At 37.9% G+C, this 24992-nt stretch overlaps 1 protein-coding gene across 1 annotated transcript in view; it reads right to left on the bottom strand.

Annotated features, from left to right (window-relative positions):
- LOC112631008 (X-linked retinitis pigmentosa GTPase regulator-like) overlaps nucleotides 1-24531 on the bottom strand; it is a 61366-nt gene extending 36835 nt beyond the window's left edge. The window contains 6 exon segments of the mRNA XM_025395522.1: nucleotides 14297-14446; nucleotides 15801-15959; nucleotides 18002-18064; nucleotides 19852-19944; nucleotides 20390-20515; nucleotides 24354-24531. Coding sequence (XP_025251307.1) covers nucleotides 14297-14446; nucleotides 15801-15959; nucleotides 18002-18064; nucleotides 19852-19944; nucleotides 20390-20515; nucleotides 24354-24381 — 619 coding nt within the window. The 5' untranslated portion in view covers nucleotides 24382-24531.
- Nucleotides 24532-24992: the final 461 nt, after the last annotated feature.

Genomic DNA, 24992 nt, shown 5'->3' with positions numbered 1-24992 from the left:
ATCTCGGCTCACTGCAACCTCTGCCTCCTGGGTTCAAGTGATTCTCCTGTCTCAGCTTCAATAGCTGGGATTACAGGCACGCGCTGCCACGCCGGCTAATTTTTGTATTTTTTTTTTTAGTAGAGATGGGGTTTCACCATGTTGACCAGGCTGTAGACTCTTATAATTCTTACTATTAAGTATTTATGTCCTTCTTTTATATATACTCCTTATCGTCTTTATCCCTTCCTTCCTCCTTCTTTTCAACCTGATTTCTTTACCCAAATGTTTTTTTAAGGTTTGCCTTTTAAATTTGATTGTCTTTTGCCTGAAAAAAAACAAACCCTGATCCAAGCTGCCTGATGGCACTTCCAACTTCAGAGAGCTTTTAAAAATATGAGCCACTGGCTATAATGGGGAACTGGCAAGGCCTTGCAGATAACTCACTACGTACTTCTCATTAGTACTAGATGAAAAAAAAAAAAAATCCACACCACTTGCTCTTTAGGGACGACTGATGAACAAAAAGGCAAACAAAGTTAATGTTCAATGATTTGTGCTATAACTCTTTTTATCAGGAGTAAAGGTACTATGAAAATTTAACTAAATAATCAAATTGCATGTTAGATGACAGATTAAAAACTATGTATTTACTATCAGTGGCAGTTTAGAGTTGATGAAAAATGACAGTAAGGACAGAGAAAGTGACACTAGGACCCTATAGTTAAGGGATACACATCAACAACTCTTAGTAGATGACGAACGAATAATACTTTTCATATTCTATATAATGCTATTTCATGATATGTTCTCAAGAGCATTGATACTTGATAATGGGCAGGTCATCCTCTCTGAAAGGTTCTCTGGGGAAGAAGGAACAGTGTATCTTGCATTTGCTGATTCCTAGTTTCCCTAGCCAGACACCATTAGACGAGCAGTACCTTTTTCAGGAGCTTTTTCATAGTGGGAGCTTTTCAGAAAGAAGGGAAAAAAGTAGAAATGCTAGTACATGGATTATGTCAATATACTAGATGATTTCTGACTTTCCGATGATTCACTCCATTTTTAGACAGAAATAGTGAAATTATACACCCTTTTGTTACAAAGCATTGAAAACTGAGGACTATATCCATTACCTACATATATGTGACTGAATCATTTAGGGGAGAATCTTTACTGAGTCCTACATTATTAGCAGCACATAGTTTTGAGGCTGAGAAGTGGGCTCAAAGGAACATTTCCCTGCATGAAGGAGATACCACACTGTGGAAGAAGGTATCCACTTATTGGTCTCTGAGGGGCCTTTCTCTCTAACACTGTAGAAAGAGAAGGAAAGGAGTCATTCCTGAAAACGCCTCCAGATGGCAAAAACATGAGAATCGACTCGGCCTGAATGCAGCTCTGTCAGACTGAATAGGAAGAATGTTTTAAAATAAGTTTCTGCTTCTGGGATTTTTTCCTTTTGGCCTGAGCAGAGTTAAGAGGCTTCAAACTGATATAATTTCAAAAAGATTCCTGTTTTCTGCCAAAGAATAATACTATGGTCTAACTTCTGACATCAGCAGGCTATTGTGAGGTTCTAAATCTTGGGATCATTTACATGTATTCTAAATTGAATTAAAATAATAAAAAGGAGCTCACGACTTTATACTTTGGAATAGTAAACATGGAATTCCATTTTTCTCAGTCATGAATTCCTTTACTTAAGTTAGATACATTCATTCCAGATATAATTTATTTTGTAATAAAATACACCCCGTTCTATAAATATATAACAGAAATTCTAATCCATACCTGTTATCAAAGCTGTGTGATTTTCTCCACAAGAAATATAACTTATTGTATGATCCCTAATATTCTCAATGACTTTGGGTTCTGAAGTTTCAAAAAGAAAAGTGCCAAGACCCAGCTGACCAAACTGTCCCAGGCCAAAGGTATACACAGCATTCTCTGAAACGAAAGGGGCAAATACAAGAGAATCATTATGGAAGCAGACACTGGTACCATCATATCTGGAAAAATTGTGACATTCAACCTTTTATAGTGAAGGTTAAGTGCCTCTGGGGGCAAAAAAAACCCCATTTAAGAATACTTAACATTGAAGTATAAATCTTTCAATGACGAAGGAAGAGAAAAATGAAAAGGTACATAATTATAAAAATTATGACATGGGTATGATTTTATCTTTTATATATAAACATAAAAGTTAGGTAAGTAACAGGTATGATACAAGGCACATAAGTCAGGGAACTACCTGAAACGTCCCCATAATTACATCGGCTCAAAAAGTACCAACTATCGGCCAGTAGCTCACACCTATAATCCCAGCACCTTGGGAGGCCAAGGCGGGTGGATTGCTTGAGGCCAGGCTTGAGACTGGCCTGGCCATCATGGTGAAACCGATCTCTACTAAAATTACAAAAATTAGTTGGGCATGATGGCACGCATCTGTAATTCCAGCTACATCGGGAGGCTGAGGCAGAAGAATCGCTTGAACCCAGGAGGCAGAGGTTGCAGTGGGCCAAGATTGCACCACTGCACTCCAGCTTGGGTGATAGAGCGACATTCCACCTCAAAAAATAAAAAAGAAAGTACCAACTGTCATTAAGCTAATTCACTATGTCAAATAAAAAGTGAAGAGTGTCTCCTACAGAAAAACTTCTTCCTTTTAAAAGTAGTTTATGCATTACCTAAGGTCAGGAGTTGGAGAAGAGTCTGGCCAATGTGGTGAAACCGTCTCTACTAAAAATACAAAAATTAGCCGGGCGTGGTGGTGTACACTTGTAATCCCAGCTACTAGGGAGGCTGAGGCAGGAGAATCGCTTGAACCCAGGAGGTGGAGGTTGCAGTGACCAGAGATCACACCACTGCACTCCAGCCTGGGCAACAGAGCAAGACTCCATCTCAAAAATAAAATAAAACAAAATACAAGTAGTTTAATAATCTATTTTATAAAACCCAATTTCAGAGAATTGTCTTGAGAATTAAAACTGATAGTACATATGCTACATTTATTCACAAGTAAAGCTTCTTTACTGGGAAATGCAACTATAACAGGAGGGGAAAAGCTTTTCTTTATATTGATATTTTGAAGTGATTCCAAAGGACTTCCAGTAACTCATTAAATATTATGTCATATGTTTTCTAGAAATGAAAAAGTACAAAAACAGGATACAAGAGTGGTGATGAAAGGGTCCTTTTAGAGACATGCTCCTCGCTGCTGCATTAGGACGCGCAGTGTCGATGACATTAGTCACTTCTCCTTAGTACACTGAGTTTAGTGCATTGAGTTTCTCCTATTACAGGAGGAAGGGTAAGCGCTTGGTATTCATGCCAGAACCCAAACCTTCGTTATTACTAGCTGTGGCAAGCAGGTGAGTTACTTAGATTCTCTGATGTTATAATCCCTATCTAATAGAGTTGCTGACAGGATTAAAAGAGAAAACATTCAGGCAGATTTGAAAACATAATATGACATTCTGTTGTAAAGAACATTTTTCTAAAAAGTATCTAATCAACTCATTCTGTCAATAGGGGTTACAAATGAAAACCTAACTGTCTATGGCCATGTGGTTTTACAATTTTTTCTAATAAAAATGTTTGCTTCATAAATAAGACAAATAGATATTACTCCTTAAAGAAAATATGCTGTATTAAGGATATGAAGCCATATTGAGGCAATGGCAAAACAGATCTTTATTTTAATATTAAAAAACCATCTTAGTTTAATTAATAATCACATGGCATATTTCCAGTTCTAAATGTTCAGCTTAACAGTAGAATACTGGGTAAATTAAAACAACTATCTATCTCTAGCTGACCAACAATTACTCTACATTTCTTAGGCTGTCTGACTTCAATTAGCCTGTGAAATGAGGCTGTTTAGACAGTCTGAATCATGTTACAAAAGTTTTGTTCCGTATCCTGGTAGGTTCCCATTCAGGTGCTTGGATATTAGTGATGACAGTAGTTTCTATTTTATAAAAATGATCTAAGGTGCTCTTATTTAAGGACATTATATTTAACAACCAATAGAATTTTTGGCCATATCACCTTTGTGACATTTAACAACATAATTTAATGTTAATAAGTAATATTACATTAGGAAAACAGATTTGATCAGTTAGCTTCAGATCAATATTATTGTAATTTCACAGAATATATTTGATTTCAGAACGAATAATTTGTTAACCTGTAGAACACTTAAGTTTATCCAAACATAATCTTAGAAGTTAAGATAAATTCTCATTTGCCTCAGGACCCAGACTTCATTGTGAACCCCATCTTACAACTGGCCTTTCTTATCTGTTGGTAACTGCTGTGGATGACTTACAAAATTACAAATATCACTCTGCCTCACTTAGTCGGTACCAAGTTCCAGCCTCAGACTTTTTCCACAGTGGTCCATGGTTTCCCTGATCCCAAGGCGAAACTATAATCACCCTATCACTACAACCAGTTTTATTTTCTAAACTATCGTGGTCATGTGCAAATATTATATTTGAAATAAATTCATCAGCTATGAACTAAATTGTTTTAAAAATAGTTTAATGAATGATCCTCTAATAGATTTTAAGGTAAGAGTTATAGACATATAGAAAAACAAGGCTGGGAAGGCCCTTCATAGAATAATCTAATCCAAGTGCTTTTCTTTAGTGAAAGAAATTGGAACAGGTGATTAGCTATTCTTTCCTTAAGGTCTTACAAAATATTCCATAACTCTCTTAGCAATCCAGTTTAGTATTTAGTCACACTGATGATCAATATACTCTTCAGGTCCATTTCTTCATCACCTAGGACTAAATATTTTTAATATTCTGCCTATACTGTGTTCCAGAATCAGGTTCCTCACCAGGGCTGGCTCATGATAAAGCTTGCACAGGTCCATGGAGAAATGTGAAAAACAGGCAAAGTAGTGAAATTTCCATACAGATACATTTATACAGTTGAAGGAGGTGTCCTTTATTATACAATTAAGAGCTTTCTATTTTGAAAATATTCCTTATTTTATGATATGATAGTGCAAACAGTCATTTTTTTCAATGCCCATATTTAGGCAAATGTGAACCAGAAGCTGACAACCATCTATTGGTTCTCATAATTTTTTAAACTCAAATTTTAGGTTATTCTCTGGATTGTAACACAAGCTCTTCACTGTTTACAAAATTATTTTATGAACTGTAAAAATTCTCTCTTCATGTTTTTTTCCCTGTATTGCCAAGTTTTTCTCCTGTATTCCCCCATTCAATGTTGGCTGCCACAATCAGACAGGAAACGCAAGGACACTTCTTTCTTGCATCTGCAGTGGAAATCTTAGTGGCAAACAATAACTATTCCAGGTCTGTCAAATAGATGCATCTCATAATTTAAAAAACTTTCCTGGTGTATGAGATCCCAAAGCTTGCAAAAATCTGGAGAGAGCAATCAGTTTCTGGAAAGATTATACTTAGGCTCAGAACAAAGACCCCAGAAAGCTAAATGTCTTTAAAACCACAAGAAAACATCATCCTTAAGTGTGTTTATTTTAAATTAAGAATATAAAAGTAAGAATTAAGCTTTCATTAAAAGTATCATAGATTATCTTGTTGCTCACTTTATAGAAAAATATTTTATAATGAATGGTTGAAGATGCTATTATTATACAATCAGCATCTGTATCTGTTAAAATAACCCTGAACGACCTATTCATTCTTTCTATAATCTTTGCATAAACTAGAGAAAATATGTAACACATCAAGTTGCATTTCTGTCTATAGAATCAATTTTCAGATGTTTAAAAATTAATTTCAAAGTTTAATTTTTAGGACATTTTTGAAATTATATAAAAATTCACTTTTTCAACAGGAATTCAAAAAAATCTTAAACCTCAGAATTATTTCCAAATTTAAGAGTATAAGTTTTGAAAAAAAATTTTTTCTAACTTAGAAAAGATTCCATCTAGTAACTAAAGCTTAATAACCATGACTGGGGCTGGAACAGGAAGTTGAGGAAAAGTAACATCGGAGAGAAAAATATAAAGATAAAATATTCTTCACTTACCCGGCAACATTAGGCATATCATCTTAGAATTGGATATTATTCAAAATTTATCTGCAACATTTCTAACTTTGGGCTACTAAAGATTAAGTGGTGATTTCACAAACTATTAATTTTTGTGCAAAAAATATAATAATTCACTACCTAATTGTATTATGTACATTACTCATCTAAAATAAATCTAATGTCGAAAAAAATTTGGAAGCATCAATTTAGTAAACATATTAGCAAGTAGTGAGTATATTTCAATACAGTGATTAGAATTGTGAGAAATGACATGTCATAACAAATACGAAATTCAGATTCCAAAAGTAACATCACTATTAAGGTCCCAACTTTATTTTATTATCTGTAATTTAAAACCTTACCACTTTTTAATAAATTACTATAACAGAACATACAACTACAAAGAAATTCCCAAGTTATACACTGTAAATATCACAAAAAAAAGAATTATCAATGTCATGTAGAAAATAGCTTGAACAAAAAGCTTCTCCAAAAGAAGGCATTTCAGGAAAAATGTCGATTTTAGATAAATATAGAAAACATATATATAAGAAAAATTGTTTGTCCTTGAAAATGAGCTAAAAATAATGGAATATGTTGCCATTAAAAATGTTAAGGTCAGGCCAGATGTGGTGGCTCACGCCTGTAATCCCAACACTTTGGGAGGCCGAGGCGGGTGAATCACCTGAGGTTAGGAGTTCGAGGCAGTCTTGCCAACATGGCAAAACCCACCCTCTACTAAAAATACAAAAATTAGCCGGGCATGGTAGTGGGCGCCTGTAATCCCAGCTACTCAGAAGGCTGAGGCGGGAGAATTGCTTGAACGCAGGAAGCAAAGGCTGCAGTGAGCTGAGATCAGGCCGTTGCACTTCAGCCTAGATGACAAGAGTGAAATCCGTCTCAAAAAAAAAAAAAAAGTTAAGGTCATGAAAATATAAATTACATTAGCAGGATTCATTTTTTTCTACTTAAAAAAATTATTTCATAGACCAGAAATATATATTAAGTATAGAAATAAAGGGTGAGAATCTTTTTGGGTTTTTTTTTTTTTTTTTTTTTTTGGAGACAAGGTCTAGCTGAGACCACACCTGGCTAATTTTAGTAAAGTTGGGGTTTCACCATGTTGCTCAGGCTGGTCTCAAACTCCTGGGCTGAAGAGATCTGCTTGCCTTGGCCTCCCAAGATGCTAGGATTACAGGTGTCAGCCATTGCACCAGGCCCCAAAAGTGAGAATCTTAATGGAAAGAGATGCAAAGCCACCTGACACGAGGTGTCTAAGAGTCAAACTCATAGAGGCTAAGAACAGAATGGTGGTTGCCAGGAGCTGAGGGGAGGTGGGAAAGACGAGTTACCGTACAGTGGGCATGAAGTTTCAGTTATTCAAGATAAGTTTCAGACATCTGCTGTACAATAGTGGTGCCTACATATAAAAATACTGTATTATACACTTAAAAATCTATTAAGAAGGTAGTTCTTATAGCAAGTATTCTTACCACAATAAAAAAAAATGAACACTAAAAAAATTTCATTAGTCTCCACAGAAAGCAGGGAACAGAACAGTGGACTCCATCCATACCTGTGAGAACCACAGTGTGCTCTCCGCCACAAGCTACTTGGATCACCTTCTCAGGAATTTCAGACACCAGCTGGGGTGTTCTGTGATTGCTCAGGAGCTGATTAGGAAGACCTAACTTCCCATTCTCAGGTTCTCCAAACATATATAGCTCACCATCTGCTATTGAAGGAAAAGTACAGTGATTAGTGATGACATACATATGAACAAAAAGCTGATCTTACCTTCAAAAAAATGTTTTGACAAGGATAACTTAATACATTTGACCTTTCTTGAGATATTTTCACTGTATGATAAGGAAATAAAGCTAGATTTTCTTTTCCCCTTGATTATTTTAATCCAGTAATTTTCATGAAAAATTCATGACTACCACTACTAATAAACAACTAGAAATCATTTTAGTGCTTTCACAAAAGTGAAGAATATCTTGTGTCTTCTACTTACTTAAAGCTCCCATAAAAACACGAATTTTGTCTTGCTCCCTACGGTATCCCCAAAACCTAGCAGTGTCTAGAACAAGCACTTAATATTTGTGGAATAAATGAATAAATAATTGCTTTATATGAAACTGGTTTAGAAAACTCACTTATGTGTGTAGTAAATATGTTAAGTAAATCCTAACATAGCAGATTTTACCCATTTAGATGGCATTTCCTCCAAAGACGCTTACCAAAGAGTTCCTGACACTTAATCACTGCCCTGTCCATACTAACACTATTAATTTGCTTCTTTATTACATTTATCACACTGTATTATGACTGTGAACTTCTTGAAAGCAAGAACTTTCTTATTCATTTCTATGCAATCAACTGAGTTCTATAAAGTAGAATTTAAAAACCTTGTGTAAGTATATGGTCCAATCTCAAGAATGACATAGAACACATCACCACTGGTATCAGCAAAGAGACAACAGAGCAGATCTGCTTGCTTATTCTTTGTAAGTCTCTGAGAGAACCATGATTGATCCTTGCCCAACCCCTGAGAAGGTGGCCCCTGGAGTGTTCTTTAGATGAATGATTAATGACTTTGTTATATATACCAGAGCAATGAACTATGCCAGATTAGGTTTCTCAGGGCTGCTTGCACAAACATTAACATTGATGATGCGCACCTGGCTTCATTATTGAGGGTCCTGAGTTTCAGCTGCTGTGGCCAGTTGCTAGCAGGTGGTGCCTCTATGACCAGCCTGCTAAATCCCCTGGAAGCACCAGAATGGGTTTCCCTGGGCAGAGACATTCCACACATGTCCCTGTAGTTCACTGCTAAAAAGAAAACATGCCCTGTGTGGTTTCCTAAGAGAAAGTACTAGGAAGTCCAAGCACGACTTCTCTGGACTCCACTGTAGATGCTTATCTTTTCCCCACTTTTTCTTTTTGCTTTGTATCCTTTGCTGTAATAAATCTTATTCATAACTATAATCTGCTATTGAAGACTGTGAGTCCTTCTAGAAAATCACGGAACTTCGGGAAGGTGTGGGACAGCCAATGCACAAGATATGCACCACTTGAAACTTGCTCAAATACTGTAAACACAGCTATATTGATTTTCTGAATTGATCTGCACAGAAAATGAAGTTTTATGGACCACAGTTTTCTATGAAGTATTTAGCAAACACTGACACAAAAGTGGTGTCCAGTAAGTTAGCACCCTTCCATTCTCCCATGCTTGTTGCCTCCCATAGAAACTGGTTCCTAAGTCCTGATGAGTCTCTCTCCATTTCTGTCTATAGATTCCTGATTCCCTTTACACCTTAACATGAATTTTCACCTGGATCAAGTTTCTCAAATGTCTTTCCTACCTCTAGTCTAACATATCCACACAATATCAGATATATCTTCCAAAAACAAGGCTCTAATTATGACACTTCCAAATAAAAAAAAAAATACATGTATCAAGTATAAACTGCAGACTGTTACAAGAGACCTTCCATATTAGGTCCCCGGACTACTAACCAGTCATATTTCTATCTACTCCCAAGCTGGTGACTCTCTTTTGGGTCACATCCTCCCTTGAGAATTTGATGACAGCTCTATAAAAAAAAGTACACATCCCAGCAGGGTGTGATGGCTCACACCTGTAATCCCAGCACTTTGGGAGGCCGAGGCTGGCAGATGGCTTGAGTCTAAGAGTTTGAGACCAGCCTGGGCAACATGGTGAAACCCATGTCTCTACAAAGAATACAAAAATTAGCCGGGTGTGGTGGTATGCATCTTTGTCCCAGCTACTCAGGGGAATGAGGTGGGAGGATCACTCGAGCCCAGAAGGTCTAGGCTACAGTGAGCCGTGATTATGCCACTGCACTCCAGCCTGGGCAACAGACTGAGACCTGGCTCAAAAAAAAAAAAAAAAAAAAATGCACCTACCAATTTTAGCATATCATTTTAGGGGTTCACATTCCTTTAGGATCCATGATCCCTAACCTCTAAACAAACAACCTCTAAACAAACTCAACTATGCAATAATCCCCAAATACATGATTTAGTTTTCTGTCTCTTTATCTCTGCACATGTTTTTGTCTCTGCCTGGATTGTTCTTCCCTCATCTCTGTCTCTCTCAGAGTTGCTTCCATCTTTCATGGTTAATCTCAAATACCACCCTTTCTCTGAAATATGTCCTGATGTCCTTAACAAGAAATAATATTTTTTCTTTCTTGATCTCACGTAAGACTCTGCTATCAAATGTCTTATGTTACCAATCATGGTCTGCTGTATATTGCAGTTATTGGTCTAGCACAGTAGTGAAAAGTATGTGCTACCGAGTCAGACTGCCTTGTTTGCATCTGGATTCTGCCACTTACTCAATCATACTGAGCAAGTTGTTCAATCGCTAGGCCTGTAACATGGGGATAAAAGTGCCTATGTGATAGGGTTGTTTCGTAGGAATAACTGAATTAATGCATTCAAAGGCACTTAGAACACAATCAGTGCCTGGTCATTAGTAGCTGCTACCACATCCTCCTCTTCCTCTTGTACATGGAGAGAAACTGCATGTCAGTAGAACTTGTTCTGGCTTTTAGAGCTGGAAGACTGGAGTTCAAATTCTGATTCTGCAACTCAATTGCAGCATCACCTTGAATAAAACTGTGTTCGAATCCTGCCTGCATATACGGAATCAGAGATACCACCACCTCTCTCTCAGAGTGGTTGGGAGATTAAATGAAATCTATTTGTACTTGAAAATGCTTTGTACGTGGAAAACTATACATCCTATAGTTTGACTGTAAACTCCAGAAGGGCAGGTACTACATTTTAATCAACTTGGTATTGTAAGAAATAGCATTTAAAATGACTTTTACATAGTAAATTGCTGAGGTTTCTCACAGTGTCAACTTTTTAAACTAAAATGTTTTACCTATAAAGCAGGGGTGTCCAATCTTTTGGCTTCCCTGGACCACACTGGAAGAATTGTCTTCGGCCACATATTAAATACACTAACACTAACGATAGCTGATGAGCTAAAAAAAGAAAAGGTCTGTGCATAAATCTCATGTTTTAAGAAGGGTTACGATTTGTGTTGGGCCACATTCAAAGCCATCCTGGGCTGCAGGTTGGACGAGCTTGCTATAAAGGGTAAGAAGATATTTTCCTGTAGCTTATCAGTAGGACCTTCCTTAAAGGGGAAGGTGAGTGCTTTTAATCCATATAAAATGTTTTATTTAATTTCAAGGTCTTTTTCTTATTTATATATAAAAAATAAAATAACATTTATCATGAAGAACAAATAGGTCATTTCATATCAATTATATCTACTTCACTTAGGTCTATTAATTTTTATAAAATCTGGATTCTTCAAACTATCTACCTGGCTCTGATAGCTACCTTCCCCAGGATTCTGATCTTAAGCACACTGCCAAGTCTCTATTCTCCAGTCTCTGAAGATTGCTCCACAAATTCCTGCCCCCAGTTCCCATGACCCCAACTCATTTGCTTATATCCTCTATTGTACTACACCTAAATCAGTGAATCATTGGTTGAAATGCTCAGACCCAACCATTAACATATCAGATGAAAAGACACAGAAATCAGGGATAATACCTGAAAACTCCATAGATTTTACCTATAACATCTAAAAATTGAATATTTTATATAATTTATAATATGAACTTGAATTGAGAACACGAATTTAAAATACGAACATGAGCATTTAAACATACTAGTAGGTGAAAAATCTGTAGGAAGTCTTAAACATAACTATCTTAGTAATATGTTCTGCATTTTTATTAGGAAATACACTATTCTGTTTGGAGGTTCCTCAAAAAACTAAAAACAGAGCTACCATATGATCCAGCAATCCCACTGCCGGGTATATACCCAAAGAACAGAAACTGGTATATCAAAGAGATATCTGCACTCCCATGTTTGTTGCAGCACTGTTCACAATAGCCAAGATTTGGAAGCAACCTAAGTGTTCATCAACAGATGACTGAATAAAGAAAACGTGGAGCTGGACGCGGTGGCTCAGACCTGTAATCCCAGCACTTTGGGGGGCCAAGGTGGGCGGATCACCTGAGGTCAGGAGTTCAAGACCAGACTGACCAACATGGTGAAACCCTGTTGCTACTAAAAATACAAAAAAATTAGCTGGGCATGATGATTGGCGCCTGTAATACGAGCTACTCAGGAGGCTGAGGCAGGAGAATCACTTGAACTCGGGAGGCGGAGGATACAGTGAGCTGAGATTGCGCTACTGTACTCCAACCTGGGCAAAAGAGCAAGACTCTGTCTCAAAAAAAAAGAAAAAATGTGGTACTTATCCACCATAGAGTACTATTCAGCCATGAAAAAGAATGAGATCCAGTCATTTGCAATGACATGGATGGAACTGGAAGTCATTATGTTAAATGAAATAAAACAGGCACAGAAAGACATATACTGCATGTTCTCACTTATTTGTGGGATGTAAAAATCAAAACAAACTCATGGAAATAAAGAGTAGAAGGATTGTTACCAAAGGCTAGAAAGGGGAGTGGGGTGTGTGTAGGAGGGTATGTTAATGGGTCCAAAAATTAGAAATAATAATATCTAGTATCTGACAGCACAACAGGATGATTACAATCAAAATAATTGTACATCTTAAAATAACTAAGAGAGTATCATTGGATTGTTTGTAACACAATGGGTAAATGCTTGAGGGGATGGATACCCCATTCGCCACGACGTGATTATTACCCATCACATGCCTGTATAAAAAATCTCAGGTATTCCATATATATATACATAAAATGTACCCACTACATATATATATATAATGTACCCACTATATATATATATATATTATGTACCCACAAATACTAAAAATTAAAAATAAAGAATCTGCTTTTTCTGATCTACAAATTCAACAAAGAGAAAAAAATGCTTTTCTATGTAACACTTTCATCTATCATGAAATACATATTAAGTAAAACCCCTTATACATGAATTATTTCCAAAATTTGTAAAAAGTTGCTTTAAGTGATTAAAGTCATAAAATAATGGCTAGTGTGAAAATTACTGACAGTTCATATCAGCTGATGTAAATGAATCTCAGCAAAATACTCGGTATAAAAGTTCATTTTATGTACAAACCTGTGAATATGTTAAAAAACATTCCATCATCTACCTTAAATGGGTGAATTGTAGGGTATGTGAATTATATCTCAATAAAGCTGGGTTTTAATTTTTTTAAAAAGCATAAAAACACACCAAAAAAAAAAAAAAAAGCTCAATGTAATGCCTGTTGGTTAAGATGAACTATTCCACTTGTTCACCTAATGGCTAATGCAGAGTTCATTCACACAATTCATTCTGGCAGTTTTCTTAAAGTCCAAATACAAAACAATGCTTTTGCTTGGTATTTTTATCATTTGGCTGCCTTTTTTTCCCATTTGTGTTTTTGTTTCCTGTTTTTTGTTTCATGAACAAAGCAAGTACAGACTATACCAACCCCAGGAGCCAAAAGTTGCCAATAAGTTGGTAGGTACTGTTGCCCCAAGGAATGCAATCAATTCATCATTCATTCACTTTCTCCTTCATTCAATAATATTTATTGATTATCAGTTTGTTCAAGACACCAGGGATGCAGTGGTGAAAAATACTGACAAAGTCAGGTTTACTCTCTCTTGGTATCATGCTGCTGCCAATTCATTGGTAACTTTGGGGGGCACTGAGATGGGTGAATTACCACTTTCTAACCCTGAGTCTGTGGTACATGAAATAAAGAGTAAATGCATAAAATAAATCTTTAAAGATTTGTCTAAGAGGGTCCATAAACTATTTCCTCTAGGTATTTTTACTATTAAAAAATCCCATCAATTAGATGCAAAGTCATAATCACACTTCCTCTGTTATTACTAGTGTAGATATAGACTATAACAGCTAGAGCCCAACATTTCAAATATTTTAACTAAGATAGAAAAGGTTGCCAGTAGGTCCAGGAAAGGGAGAAGTTGGGAATGCTGAGAAAGTCCTCCCAAAGGAAACCATATCCCATGCTGAGCTCTCTATATTCACCTAAAAAGTGATCATGTCAGACACAGTTTGAAATTATGAACTCTTATTATATAAATGGGGAAATACTGTGACCTAAAACAGACCAAAACAATTTCATTACGTGAACAACCATGGCATTATTTCTATAGAACCAGAGAATATGTTACATCATTTCATTATTAATTTAATAACACAGAAGTGGGAGATAACATGATGACTTCAAAATGTGTCTTACTTGTTACAAAAGCTGAATGGTAATATCCACAAGAGATCCAGGAGACAGGTTTTCCAATGGTCACTTGATGAGGGACACAGACATTAGTTACATTTTTTAAACCAATTTGCCCTTGGCAATTGTCACCCCACATAAAAAGTCTTCCATCCTCTACAAAGAAAAATACAAGGGGGAGAAAAGGTTTTAAAAGGTAGTCAGGCTCTGAAGCTATTATACTTCCAAAAGACCATTTATTTTATAGTTCATAAAAATTATGTATCTTAACAATAAAGTACTACTAAGACATTTACACCAGTTAGCTACTTAAGAGTTCAATTTATATTGTGAAATACTTCTATAATGATAAAGAACACAGAACAGCCTGATTGTAAATCACTTTAGTCCTGGCCATATTTTTATCTCAATAGCAAAGACAGAATGCCCTTTCCTACAATCACCCTTTCCCATTCTAATGTCTCTAAACAGAAATGTTCTCCTCCTTCCAAGCAGTCTACCTGCAACTGAACTGAAAGACAGCACAGGTCACATCAGACACCTGCAGGTCAAAAAAGCCTGGAAGACCTTGCTCTTGAGAGCGCTGTGCAAATGATGTTTTGGAAAAAAGAAGAGAAGAAATGTATTCCACTGCATATTTTTTTCCTTACAATTTAAACCTGAAAACACAGAAGCTAGCCTTAGAGGATGAAGATACAATATCATGTAAAACATCTCAAAAATAGGTAACTTATATAATTTCTGATAAGGGTTTTGATGTCAGAAAAAATCTAGGAAAAATATTTTAGAAAGGAATTCTCAAGATTTATTCATATATTTTAAATAATTTAGATTTTGAAGTGGTTTAGTAATGCAAAACAAATAAATGAAAATAACAACTGAAAGGATGTCAAAATGCTAACTTAAGGGCTGACAAAATCCAAAGGATAGAGCTTCAGATACAACTCTGACTTTCCTGATAGAGTAACACCGGATGTTACATAGTCTCCTGCTTGAAACAAAGCAGCTAACCAGCAGCTTCAGTGAGATCAAGCTGATCTTGGCTCCAAATTTTAAAGAACTGTCTCATATGGGCTTTTGGTAGGGAGGGCAGAGAGGTACAATGACTGTTACAAATCACATTTTAACACCATATGCTGCAATAGATTTCTGTGGATGTTTCTGATAGCAACTTCTGCTAAAACTGTAAGTAGAACTTTAAGAGCACACAATGAAAATAATATTTAAGAATATCTAAAGGAGTAGATGGAGAGCATAGCTTAGAGCTTATTTGCCAATTACTTTCTAAATGTATATTTAAATAAGCACAAATAAGCATAAAATAAGCATAAATAAGCATAAAATTGCAGTATGTCAAGATTTAAAGTTATATTTTAAATGTTTTCTGAAAACACATAGATAGTCAATGAAAGAAAACTAAACAGCAATGCTCCCTTCAGTTTACTGAGTTGGCATATATTGATCTACAGGAAAGGAATGTGTCCCAGACTGAAAAAGAAACAAGCCTCACCAGTTAGGGCAGCTGAAGTATCAGATCCAGCAGAGAGCTGTTTAATCTTATGCTCCGATGTAAAAAAGCTAATTACATGAAAAGTGTTTCTTTCTTCAGTGTCACCCAGCCCCAGCTGTCCTTCATCATTTCCACCAGTTGCATATACATTGCCTCCTTCTGCACATGGAAAAGAAAACATCAACAGACTATAGAGTCCCCCTTTTTATGAGACAGGTCAGTGTATAGCAGCGATTTCCTCTTTTAACAGTGAAGAAAGTTGAAAGCTATCATTATCCTATTATTTGGGAGACAACTTCATTTCATCGTCAAAATACAGCAAAACAAGCAAGGTCCCATATTTTTGTGAGATGTTAGAAATCAATCTAGAATGTAACCTTGCAACTGAAATGAACAGAATGAATGGAACGTATTTCTTGCTAATATAGTACTTTATTAATTCAGAGTAAAAACAAGGAAAGTAACTTCCAAACTAGTTTAAAATGCAAATCTATTTTAAAAGAGATGTGTCCATTAATTTTAACTTCTGTACCCATTAAAGCTAAGATATAGTATAAATAAGTAAAACGAGGCAAATCCAAGAAGAATCTAATTAGAAACATGATAATTCTATGTTGTATTCATTTTAACTTCCTAGCTAAATAAGAAGTCACTATAGCACTCTGTTTAGGAGGAAAGACTCCAGAGCCAGACTGCTTGGGTGCAAATTCTGGCTTACCACTTACCAAAGCTGTGGGACCTTGGGCAAGCCATAACCTCTGTGTGCCTCATTTTCCTCATCTATAAAATGGGAATAATAATAGTACCTACTTCATAAGAGTTGTTATGAAGACTGAATTAGCTGAGATTTGTAAAATTCTTAGAACAGCATTTGGCTCATTTAAAGTACGTAAAAATGTTTGTTAATTACTCTGTTAATTAAATAAAAAGTACATCATGCCTAGATTATACACATTTCCAGTAAGTTGTAAATTAATGAAGATTTTTAACACATAATTAGTTAGCTACGTCATAAACATATACACGAAGTTAAAGCCTTGCTAAATTATAGGGTGAAATGAGGGCAGAATCAGCCTGAGTTAGTAAAAATTTTAAAATTATTGTTATTTTTATTTTTTGTTTTTAAGAAAAGAGGAAACCTAATTGGGGAAACAAGATTAGCTTTCAAATGGAAAATACATACAAGGTCACAAGAAATTGGAGTGCACAATTTAACACACATGGAGCAAACCAGAGTTGGTGAGATTGAAATAATTCAAACAAATAAATGAACACAAAGTTGAACAGTCACAAAATGTTCCATGGAAGAAGTAACACTTAATGGGATCTCAAAAGATAATCCGAAAAGCCTAAGAGAAAGAGAAAAGACACTTCAGAAAGGGAAAGGTATGGAGAGGTGGAGAGCAGCTGACACAGTGAAAACATCCAGAAGACAGAATAAGTGGTTGGGGGCACGGGGCAGGGGCAGGGGGAAGGTGGTAGGAAGAACTGCTCAGTGGTCAGGTCCTGGAGGTCTAGTTGTTACTGCAGCATTTGCTGAAGATACTACTCTTTCTCTATTGAATTTCGCATCTCTGCCAAAAATCAAGTGGGCATATATATACGGGTCTACTTGCAGACTCTATTCTGTTCCATTAATCTTTGTCTATCTTTTTGCCAATACCACACCGTCTTGATTACGGCAGCTTTACAGTGAGTCTTGAAATCAGGTAGTGCCAGTCCTCTAATTTTGTTATTTTTCAAAATTGTTTTGGCTCTTCTATGTCAATTGTTTTCCATATAAATTTTAGAAGCACTTTGTTAATTTCTACAAACACACATACACACACAAAAGCTGGTATGGGTTTTGATGGGAATTGTGCTCGCTCACATCAACAGCCTTCCGGGTGCCTTCCACTCAACCTTAGTAAGGAAGAGTTCTAGAAGAGCAAGAACAGGAATAACCAGCCCCTAAGGTGGACACACAGGTTAGGAGATGCTGTCCCATGATATAATCCAAGAAAAGAAGTTTTTTCTTCAGCCATTTGACATTTATGTGTATATTTGCAAAGGCAAATGTGTACTAGCCATTGACATTTTCAAAAACCCTAATTTTACTGTTGCCAAAGTATAATCTCTATTAATTTTACAAAACCACGTTACTGGAATGAGACCTCAGTTCTCAAAGTCAGGCAGGAAATCATACAGGTTGAGCACTATACCTGTTGACACCAGGGTGTGGTTCCTTCCACAGGCAGCTAATTTCACCTTTTCAGGTTTTAGAGCTAAAAATATTTAAAAATGGGACAATTATTTTACAGCAATGAAAATGAACAGTAGTCCAGGACAAATGGTAACTAAATGATAGAACCGAGATTTAATAGCAGGCTTGTCTGATTCCAAAGTCAATGTTCTTAACTAGCAAACCAGAGGTTTTCAGAACTGGTTGTGTACCATCATAACCAGTGGAGCTTGAATACAATATAGATATCTTAGCCCCATCCCTAGGGAATCTGAGTCAGTGGGTCTAAAGTAGGGGCTAGACATCTATATATGTATATTTTTAAACTCCACAGGTAGGCCAGGTGCGGGGGCTCACACCTATTATCCCAGCACTTTGGGAAGCTGAGACGGGCGGATGGCTTGAGCTCAGGAGTTCCAGACCAGCCTGAGCAACACGGTGAAACCCCATCTCTACAAAAAAAAACACAAAAATTAGCTGGGTGTGGTGGTGCATGCCTGTAGTTTCAGCTATTCGGAGAGGGGGTGCTGAGGTGGGAGGATGGCTGGAGCCCAGGAGGTTGAGGCTGCAGTAATCAGAGATCACGCCACTGCACTCCAGCTTGGGCAACAGAGCGAGACCCTGTCTCAAAAAAAAAAAAAAAAACAACTTCACAGGTAGTTAATATGTGCTGAGACTCACTGTATTCTATTATGCTTCCTCCTCACCAATCTGATCCCTTACCTAACCTGCCATCACCGTTATCAAGCTCACCTTCTACCACATTCAATGAAAAACTGAAAGACCAATATTGATAGGTATACACCTATGAATCAAAGTTGTTCATTCATTCATCTACATATTCAAAAAACATTTAAAGAACATCTCCTAAGTGCTTGGCATAGGGGCTGCAAAAAGATGACTAAGATAGAATTCCTGGTCTCAAGGATCCCATAGTCTAAACAATTCTGTTAGCTTCTCTATTAGATAAGATATTTGAGAGTAAGGGTCATGGTCACTGTGAATATCCCCAAGTGCTTAGACTGTGCTCAATAAATACTTTTTGAACACATGGAATACTTTAAAAGTTCCATAACAATTCCCATAAACAGCATGAATATGACAAGCTACACTGATATTTTGAGCTGAAATTAAAATTTAGCCAGGAAGATAAAAAATACTGCTCTTACTACATCTCAAGGAATCTCCATCATCCTTTCAAGTTTAGCTGATGTTCACAGGTTATACCCAAACAGAGGTTTTGCATATAACATCCAGAAAGCTTTGTAAGGGTATTATATATCTAACATTTTCTGGAACACTCCTGATTTCAAATATTTTGTCCTGTTGTTCTTTTACACTAGTACTAATCAATCCCTAGTCTCGATGTTTTGTTTACTTCACCTAGTGACTATATAAAGCGGATAAGTATGTTTTATAAAACCAGCAACTAAATAGAAGCATAATGTCCACAACTCTATTAAATGAGAAAAGCTCAAAATTCTAACATACGTTTGTTCTCTGTATATACAATAACAGTAATATGTAAGTAGTTTTACAAACAAGCAAAAAAAAAAAAAAAAAAAAAAGGAGGGGGGATGTTCAAATGCAATACTGTAAAATCATTACTTCCTTTGTGGTGCCTGGACTTAAAATCAATCTGATTTTTAGACCCTAACATACAAAAGCAGTTCTGAATATCATATAAAAGATAAGTTAAATGCTAATAATATTCAAGCAAATGTCAGAAAATAAACAACTAAAGGCTTTATTATTTATGACATTAAAGAACTACACAGTCAACATAAAAACACTTTATACAGTTTGTGAAAAGGTAAAAAGATCTCAAACCTTTGACACATGTTGGCTTGGTGATGGCTGCCTTTGATCCCAATCCTAACTGACCCCAGTTGTTACTACCAAACACGTAAAGTTTATTATTTCCTGGTGGGACGGAAAAAGAAATAATCAACTGAAGCATTTTTCACACAATGTAAGATGAGTCATCACAAAGCAATAAAAAGCTATACTTTTTAAATGTCACTGCTTTTCTGTGTTGAAACAAGTTACCTTGTTCATCTATGTATAACCAGATTCTATTAGGTGGGAAAGAGTTTCTAAAATTATACAGTAACAGTTTTTTAATTATATTGAAATAGATTCATTTCAAGAAAGTTGTGTGTATAGAAAATCATACTTAAATATACTAAAGAAACTTAAAATTTAAAAGACACTCCTGATGACTTATTTTGTGAAGAATTCTCTGGCAAAGTAAAAAACAACACTTATGATATATTTTCAACATGTTTAAAACACAGCAGCGTATCTATAACATTATATTTAGAATTTTCTAAGTATTACTGTCCTCATTCAGGATTGTAATACTAACCGGTAACAACAGCAGTATGTTCATCTCCACATGAAAGATGTACAGGGACATCATTTTTAAACCAGAATTTACTGGGATTATTTTCAGCAAATTTACTTTTCCCAAATGTAAACACAGCACCCGAATCTGCAAATATAAGATGGTCTCTATTTTATAACTTTTACTATGTTGCCTGTTATTTAAATATCTTTTCAGTAATTTATCCATACAAACCTCTTGTTTCATGACAGCTTTGCCCCCACTCTGGCAATGTTTAAGCCTTCCTTCTTCCACCTTAATTCAGTCTTTCTTATTCCTCAGACTCCATTATAGTTTTACCTCTGAAATCTACTAGATTGAACATGTATTACTCATATACTGGCACAAAGTAAGAAATACACTATCACAAGGAAGGCAGTCATCTATTACTAATAGTTCTGCTGTCACCAAGTAGATGTCTATTCCCTGGAATGAAATGGTACAATTTGTGCTAGTCTTGCTCTGGTTAACACCTCATGGTCTGGCCTCTGACTGAGAGCTTTTCTCGAAACACAAAAACAGGACAGTACTTAGCTTCCTCATTAACTTCATCAGGATATCTATGGGGAGAGTCTCTATCAGTCAATTTGGATTTTCTCTGGTCCAGTTTTTCCAAGGAACCTCCAGCGTTCTTATGCAAGGGAAACGACGTTAGCCCAAATGGTGAACTCTTTTTATTTTTGTTGAGACAGGGTCTCACTCTGTCACCCAGGTTGAAGCGCAGTGGCCCAATCACGGCTAACTGCCGCCTTGACCTCCTGGGCCCAAGCAATCCTCCCACCTCAGCCTCCAGAGTAGCTAGGACTATAGGCGTGTGCCACCATGTCCAGCTAAATTTTGTAATTTTTGCACAGATGGGGTTTTAGCATGTTGCCCAGGCTGGTCTCAAACTCCTGGGCTTAGTTAGGCTCAGGTCTCAAACTCCTGGGTTCCTGCCTCGGCCTCCCAAAGTGCTGGGATTACAGGCGTGAACCACGACAACTGGACAAAATGGTAAACTCTTACTTTCTCTGTTGGTAATCCCAATGAATACCCATAAAACCAGAGACAGCACAGAGAGAAACAAATTACTCCACCACTATCTCTTTCATTTGAACCAAGGGAAAGCAGCTAGAAAAAAAAAAAAAAAAAAACAGGCTTTAAAGGCAACTAGGTATTCAAAGGTTGTTGTAAGGATTAAATGAGATGACATGAATAAAAAACTTAGCTCAGGGCCTAGCATCCTCAAAGTGGTAGCTCATAGCTGCCTCTGTAAACTCTTCCTCTACCATAAGAGTTGGAAATGATCACTGGCTTCTCTGAACTATGTGATTTGTAGAATTTATATGGCAAATAATTGTGCTACCTAGCAATCTCTCTAGTTAAACTGTTACACAAATCAGCAAAATTACAAATCTCAGCAAGATTTGTGTAACAGTTTGATTAGAGAGCTTGGTAGGTAGCATAATATGTAAGATCAGGTCCTCACAAAGCAATAAAAAGCTATACTTTAAAAATGTTGGCCAGGTGTAGTGGCTCACGCCTGTAATCCCAGCACTTTGGGAGGCCTAGGCGGGTGGATCACTCGAGGTCAGCAGTTTGAGACCAGCCTGGCCAACGTGGTGAAACCCCGTCTTGACTAAAAATGCAAAAATTAGCCGGGTATGGTGGTGGGCACCTGTAATCCCAGCTGTAATCCCAGCTACTTCGGGGGCTGAGGCAGGACAATTGCACGAACCCCAGGGGCAGAGGTTGCAGTGAGCCAAGATAGCGTCATTGCACTCCAGCCTGGGCGATAGAGTGAGACTCCGTCTCCAGAAAAAAAAAAAAAAAAAAAAGTCACTGCTTTTCTGTGTTGAAACACAGAGTTCACCATTTGTTACCCCAAATGTTGTTTTTTTCCAACTATTTTCTAAGGTTACAGAGGGTATAAACTGCACTACCCATACTGCCTAGCACAAAGTAGCCATTGTGTGTTCTACTTTTCACACAGAAAGGGTCCCCCTTACACACATGTATATTCGTAACTGTTCAATGTTTTGTTTAGGAATTCATCATAATGGTGAGTAGGTAGTCAAATATAACTTTCGACATTGTTAATATAAAAGACAGGTTACCCAAGTCGTCAGCAAAAGAGCACTTCAGCTTTTCCTGATTTCTGAGAATTCAGAATGTTTAGGGATCCAGTATAAAATGAAAAGATCCTCTCAACACAGCTACTCAGGAAGTTTCTAATTCTCATCTTACTCATGCACTACAGTCAGTCATAGAGATGTCTTTTTCTCTTTCCAGAAACAGTACATGGGAAAGGATGGTTTATCTTTCCCCCCAAAACAACATCACAAAATGCCACGGTCCTAGGAGATTGGGAGGGGAGTACACGGGGATGTTGAGATTTAACATTCTTACATCAAGTCATTACCTGATTTGAGTAGTATTCACAAACTGTTGTGACACAGGATCATTTTGAAGAGAGACTAATTAGCAGTTCCCAAAAACCATTTAAACACACACATACACCAAATAGTAGGCCAGGTCCAGCTTCTGGGGAAATCCCAAGGTGGGTGATCACACATAAACTAATTTGTACCAGAAAGGAAAACATGGCGAATATAAGTATTAATAATAAATATTAATATGCAAGAGACTAGCCACTGTGGACAACTTTTTGAGAACCATTGTGAGGCATCTCAGTTCGACTAGGATCTAGAACAGACTCTGAGTTTCCCCAGAATGAATTATTTTAACATTTTAACTGTTTTGTCCTGGCTCCCCTGGCTTCCCTGATACCCTCATCCCAAGCCAAGGTTTGGTGGCTCTGCTGTGGCCCTGTAACATCTACTGTCAATTTGTATGGTCATTTTGTTCACCTTCCTGTATGTCTCACTAAATTGTGAACTGCAGGACAGGAATCTAAGTTCCGGCCAGGAGCATGGAAGAAAACATACATATTTCAGTGAGGGTATAATTCTGCTCAAACCCAGTGTTTTTTCAACATGGTCGTGACCTATTAGTGGGTCAGAAAATCAATTCAGTGGATCACGATCAGCATTTTAAAAGAATGCATTATCAAAAAGCTGTGTGCGGAATCTAAGTGGTTAGAACAAGGACTGCATCACGAGACATCTATTTCTGTTACACGGTACGTATGGGGTATCGGGTCACAATGTCAAAAGTATTTCTAACTATAGAGCTCAGAAAAAAAAGGCTAAAAAACACTCGCTAAAGGGTCCCTCTTCTTCCTCTTTTCCAATTTATTTCCTGTATCCCCTTTTACCCCACAACCCTGATCACTCACTCTTTATCGCATTCAATACATAACCGGGAGCTCAGGCCCTCCAAAGTGCACAAGTCTGGAGTCTGCACTTTGGGGAGTTTACAGATAGGTAAAAAGTGTCCCTGCCTGGCCGGGCGCGGTGGCTCACACCTGTAATCCCAGCACTTTGGAAGGCTGAGGCGGGCTGATCACCTAAGGTCAGGAGTTCGAGACCAGCCTGACCAACATACAGAAACCCCGTCTTTACTAAAAATACAAAATTAGCCAGGCGTGGTGGCGCATGCCTGTAATCCCAGCTACTCGGAGGCTGAGGCAGGAGAATCGCTTGAACCCGGGAGGTGGAGGTTGCGGTGAGCCGAGATCGCGCCATTGCACTCCAGCCTGGCAACAAGAGCGAAACTCCGTCTCAAAAAAAAAAAAAAAAAGGTGTCCCGCCTTCAAGAATCTCATCAAAAGCTTATTTTAAAAACATAAGAAAGTCAGGCACCCTCTTTCCCGTTCTCCTCCATCCTGTTCTTCCCGTGCGGTCCTCTGCCCTCAGTCATTCGTGGGAGCGCAACCAGCGATCCCGCCCCAGTCCGGCCGCCAAGCCTCGGGCCTGTCCCCTCACAGGGCCGATCCGGAGGCGGGGCCCGCCCGCCCGCGGACCCTCCCTCCCGGCCTTCCGCCATCGGCGCGGGCGCGACTCACCGGGCAACGGCTCTTCGGGCTCCTTCATGCCAAGGGCGGTACGGGCAGCCTGCGCCTGGGCCAGGAAGCTGTAGAGGACGGTTTGGTCGGGGCTAAGGCAGCTACTCCGCCCCGACGCGGGCCGCAAAAGCCCCCCAGTTCCGCATGGCGAAACTCCGTGGATCAACGGACAACCACGCGCCCGGAAGTCAACAAACAGCCGCTAGGGGCAATGGGGGCGGAGCTTGGGAATGCAAGGCGGGGCAGGCGCCGTTGGGGAGGTGAACGGAGGCCGGTAACGGCTAGTAACGGGTAGACTCAGGCACAGCGGAGGGGCGGTAGAGACTACGCGCCCTCTGGCGGCCTGGAGCAGAGAGGCGGCCACGCCGCGCAGTGATGCCCTGGAGTCAACGCCCTCGTGCCGCTGGAGGTCCAGGCGCCGCAGGGACCCTGCCATGAGTGGCAGACGTCACAAATCTCATACCCCGTGACATAAGCAAACATCGACACATAATTATGACACTACTTGTAATAGTGACCAGCTGAAACATTAAAGGAGATAAGCACTCTGCTAAAGGCATCCCCAGCATCTAAACCAAGGTCTGGCCTATATTGAATGCTCATTACGTATTTATTGACCAAATGAGTACTATTACAACC

This window comes from Theropithecus gelada, chromosome 9, assembly GCF_003255815.1.
Source record: "Theropithecus gelada isolate Dixy chromosome 9, Tgel_1.0, whole genome shotgun sequence".
Classification (NCBI taxonomy): Eukaryota; Metazoa; Chordata; class Mammalia; order Primates; family Cercopithecidae; genus Theropithecus; species Theropithecus gelada.
Note: the sequence above shows the minus strand (reverse complement) of the source record. Positions and strands in the feature narration are given on the sequence as shown.